This window comes from Mesoplodon bidens (assembly GCF_964165515.1).
Source record: "Mesoplodon bidens genome assembly, chromosome: 6".
Classification (NCBI taxonomy): domain Eukaryota; kingdom Metazoa; phylum Chordata; class Mammalia; order Artiodactyla; family Ziphiidae; genus Mesoplodon; species Mesoplodon bidens.
Genome location: NC_138162.1, coordinates 93,319,264 through 93,323,891, shown reverse-complemented (window position 1 = coordinate 93,323,891; position 4,628 = coordinate 93,319,264). Strand labels below are relative to the sequence as shown.

General features: G+C 40.5%; 1 protein-coding gene across 1 annotated transcript; it reads left to right on the top strand.

The window, feature by feature from the left end:
- Positions 1–215: 215 nt before the first annotated feature.
- LOC308618934 (E3 ubiquitin-protein ligase RLIM-like) lies at positions 216–4,182 on the top strand. Its single transcript, XM_081237274.1, has 2 exons — positions 216–752; positions 2,085–4,182. Exons 1-2 carry the CDS (start codon positions 509–511, stop codon positions 3,689–3,691), a joined length of 1,851 nt encoding a protein of 616 aa, XP_081093400.1. The 5' UTR covers positions 216–508; the 3' UTR covers positions 3,692–4,182.
- The last annotated feature ends 446 nt before the right edge of the window (positions 4,183–4,628 follow it).

Below are 4,628 nucleotides of genomic sequence, written 5' to 3'. Positions count from 1 at the left end.
CGGAGGTCCCTGGGCACCTGAAAATGAGAATTGCTGCATTGAACTAGGCTGACTTTGGCATGGCATTTTGAAGAAGGCAGTCCTATGGAATGTAACGAATACATAGAGCATATCAGAGCCTGAAAACCTGAGAATAGGCTCATGTGGGTGAAACGAGGTGAAGCACGGTGCTTGGTACACTATAAACCCTCAGTAACATTGGCTGGTTTTGAATGAAATGAAACCTAACCTGAATCCAGTCCCTACTCGGTAACAGCGGGGAAGATAATGGGTGCCTAGGCAACGTCTAGCAAGTTCTGGGCTCGAGGCGGCTCCCAACTGTTGCGTCACCAGGGGCCACAGAACTGAGTTGGGAAGGGAGAAGGGAGGAATCTGTGCGGAGGGTCATCCGACTGAGTCGGAACCGGACACTCTGGCAGGAAGTAGAAAGCGAAGAAAACGAAACGACCATTGGTGAATTTCAACAGCACGTCGTGAATTTCAGATAATTTTCCACTTGTTTATTAAGATGGAAAACTCGGATTCCAACGATGAAGGAGATGGAGTTTCGGCCCAACACATAAGTCAAACGGACCGATTGGTTCGGGAAGAAGATTTCTCCAGGTTCGTAAATAATCTGAGTGAAGAAGATTACGAACTTATGAGAGACAACAATCTTCTAGGCATTCCAGGTGAAAGTACGGAAGAAGAGTTGCTGAGAAGACTTCAGCTAATTAAAGAAAACGCACCACAAGACTCAGATGAAAATACAGGTATATTCTGCTTTTGGAGGGAATAGGATGGGATGAATAAGGAACTTCATAATAGGAAATAGTAACTTCATAATAGGAAATAGTAAATTATACAGAAGTGACTTACATTCATTTGGTAAGTAACTTCTCATAAAAAGAACTGGCATTTACTTGATTTTTGGTGAGCATGTCAAGGTCTGTTTGTTTGTTTTCCTGATTCACATTTGGGTTGTTTTAATTGGGAAACAGTGCAAAGTAGCCTATTTGTATTTTTCTTGGTTTTCTACCTCAACTGAAAGTCCCTCCTACTTCCTGAATTATTTTTTCTACATAGACATGTAAAAAAAGCAAACAGAAATAGTCTCCACTGGGGACAATTGTGCTCTCTTCAACACCTGGGGACATTTGACAATGGCTAGAGATATTTTTGGTTGTCACAGGGGAGGCATGGGTGTTACTAGCATCTAGTGGGCAGAGGCCAGGGATGCTGCCAAAGATCCCACAATGCACAGGATAGCTCCCCAAAACAAAGAATTGTCCAGCACCAAAATGTCAATAGTGCTAAGGCTGAGAAACCCTGCTCGGACCTCAGGTCTGGTGCCTTCCCTTCCAGTGTGAAGCAGAGGATTTTGCTGTCTAATGAAGAGGATACTATAATACTTTGGCTCTTGAACATGGTCTTATAGGTACCATGCTAGGTTCAGTCTATTCATTTGATCTGACCTTCAATTTAATGTCAATTAAAAATCTTGGTAACTTTAAGAAGTATTCAAAATGCAAACACTTTTAAACCTATAAAACTTGTTTATGTTTGGGCAATAACCTTATATTTTAAAACAGCTTATCTATTATCAAAAGCACATAAGTGAAAAGCCTAGAAGTAGTCATGTTGGAGACTAATGAAAATTAGACAATAATGTAAATTGAACTAAACTACTAGCATTGTACCTTAACTGGTGTTTACCTTGTTTAATTGCATTAGTGTTTTGACAGTGGACTGAAAAAAAAGTCTCTTGACATTCCTCTGACAGTGGTACACAGGGCTGTGTATATGATGAAATACTGAAACATAGGCTTCCTCCGGATTCCCTTTTTAAAAAATTCTCTAAGTTTATCTAGGATTAGCTCACTCTTTTTGGATGGAATCGAAACTTTTCTACCTTTACTTATAAATCTACACAGTGCAGTTTATAAAATATTAACTCTATAAATGTGAAATCAGTTGAAAACACCTGAGTATTTAAGTCCTCATTTTTTGTTTGTTTTTGAAACAAAGTTTCAGAGGGCTATTTTATGATGGTTCTAATTTTGGTAGTTCTTTTATGCACCCTCCCCATTTTTTTTTGTTAACAGACAGAGGAGACTCTTCAGATGACGTGTCTAGTGGTGACTCTCTAATAGACTGGCTTAACTGTTCTGGACAAACTGAAAATATGACAAGTGGACAAAGAGAAAACCAATCTTGGAGAGAAGAGAGCCAAATTAATCCTAAAAGTGATCAGTTCATATTCAGTTTAGAAATAAATGCTAACCTTGATCATGGGAGTCCAAATCCAGAGAATGAATATGTAGCGTCTGCAAGACTTCCCAGAAGAGAAAATATGGAAGACAGCCAAAGGCAAGTGGAAAGTCCACAATCTGAATCAATATTTACAAGACCATCTATGTCTGAACAAAATACAACTGAAACATTAATGGAATTCCCACCTACCACAAGTCAGAGACGAGCAAGAAGTAGGAGCCCAGAGTATCGGAGAACCAGAGCAAGAATTGAAAGTTGGTCGCCTCCACGTTCACTTAGGGAAATTGTACAAAGACTGAATCATAGTATACCCTCTCAGAATTTTGAGCAGCCTCTGCTAAGTGAGAATGTGAGATTTTCTAGAACTGAGCACCGAGAAATATTGACACAGCAAATGACTGGATTTGAGTTGCAAAATAGCGGTCTTATTGAAACTTCTAGAACAAGGAATGCCGTTCATGGAGAAAATTCTCCAGATACAACCAGCAGTGGTGAATCTTGGGGAATGAGGGAAATATATCCAACCATACCCTTCAATCTTGAAGTAGGACAAGTTCATTCTGGAGCATATTCTCAGAGAGACAGCAGAGCTAGTAGAACTCAGTTAACATCTGAGACACCAAACAACACTGTCACTTCTGAAAGTGAACGAGGACTGAGGCATATGTATTCACATTCTGAGCGGGCAGGTGTGAGAGCTTATGTCAATACCATTAGAAATCCCGTTTGCAGAATGTTCAATACTAGCTTAAATGATACAACATCTGTTCCAATTCAGAGCACGTTAAGGCAGACAATGACAGAATTTAGTAACTCAAATAACCTTATGGACAGTGACAGTAATTTAGAGCATAGTGTCTCACCTCCAAGTCCAAACATGGAATGGCTAGAGTCACCTAATGGTAGTAGTAGTGGTACATTTGGTTCTGATTCAAATGCTAGCTATGATACCCATTCAAGTTCCACACTGAGTTGTCATTCAAGCCCCAATTGTATGTCTAGTTCCAGTTCTAGTCCTATTTCTGGTTCCAGCTCAAGTGATGAAAATTCAGGAATTAGATCACTGATGTTTGAAGGCAGTGAAGAAACAAACTTAGCAGCAGACTTATCATCAGAGACCAGGCAAGTGGGTAGACAAATTAGCCTAATAATATATGATGAAAGTGACTCTGGGTCCTCCCATGATCTGCAAACTACAGGACTCACCAAAGCACAGATTGACAGCTTGGCTGTAAGATCTTTTGGTGAAAATGATGCACTAAAAGCCTGTAGCATTTGCCTTACAGAGTACACAGAAAACAGCAAGCTTCGCATACTACCTTGCTCCCATGAATATCACATTCACTGCATTGATCGCTGGCTGTCTGAGAACTCTACGTGTCCGATTTGTCGTAGGCAAGTAGTGGATTCCAATGAGAGTGAAAATCCTGATCGATGAATTCTCAGCTATATAAAGTGTTATAGGGCTTCCCTGGTGGCGCAGGGCTTGAGAGTCGGCCTGCCGACGCAGGGGACTGACAATAAAAATTAATTTCACACCATAGCAGTTCACTGAATTTCAATAAAAACTTAGCATGTGCACTGGGTTGGGATGTTCCTGATTCCATGGGAGAAATGTCTTAATATGATATAATGAATCTAGATAGATCCTAGTAGTATTATCTCGTCATGTAAATCCCAGACATCTCTTAGCCCTGTTCAATCCTGGTTGTGCATGCAGAGAAACAGAAACCCAACCAAATATCAATAATTAAGAAGCCATTTAAGACTACATTAGAGTCATTCACATAAAGAAGTCATGTTACATTCCTAGAATGCCATAAAAAGCTTTGAAACCCTTCTCTTCCTATCTCTCTCCACAGCAGTTTATCCCACCTCCCTAACACTACCTTAACGTTTCGCCTATTCCCCACTACCAATGTATCAGTCAGTTCTAGCTAAAAACTGATGGCACACTTTAAAAGAGTGATGGAATAGCATTTAATGAAGAGACTAAAGTGTGTAAGGAATGAAGGGAAACCAAGAGATGATGAAGTGCCCTGAGGCTAGCAGCTGTGAGAAACCAGTATTATAACCACGAGGTTTGAAGGGGCATAGAGAGATAGCAGTTCCTGCAACCCAGAATGTCTTCGAGTTATAGGAGAAGCCCACCCAACAAGAGATGTAACCTTAGAAAATGGCATCCACTGCCAACCTAAAGTTTGGAAGGGGGCAGATCATGGAAATAAATACCCTTGCCTTCTTTCCTCCTGACTTCTAATCACTTATCAGTAGGTCATATTAACCCAATCCAACCTGAAGACACAGAGAGACTGGTCCATGAAGCTGATAAAGATCAGCCTCCTGGAATCACGAAGCAGGGTTAAGAAGGATGG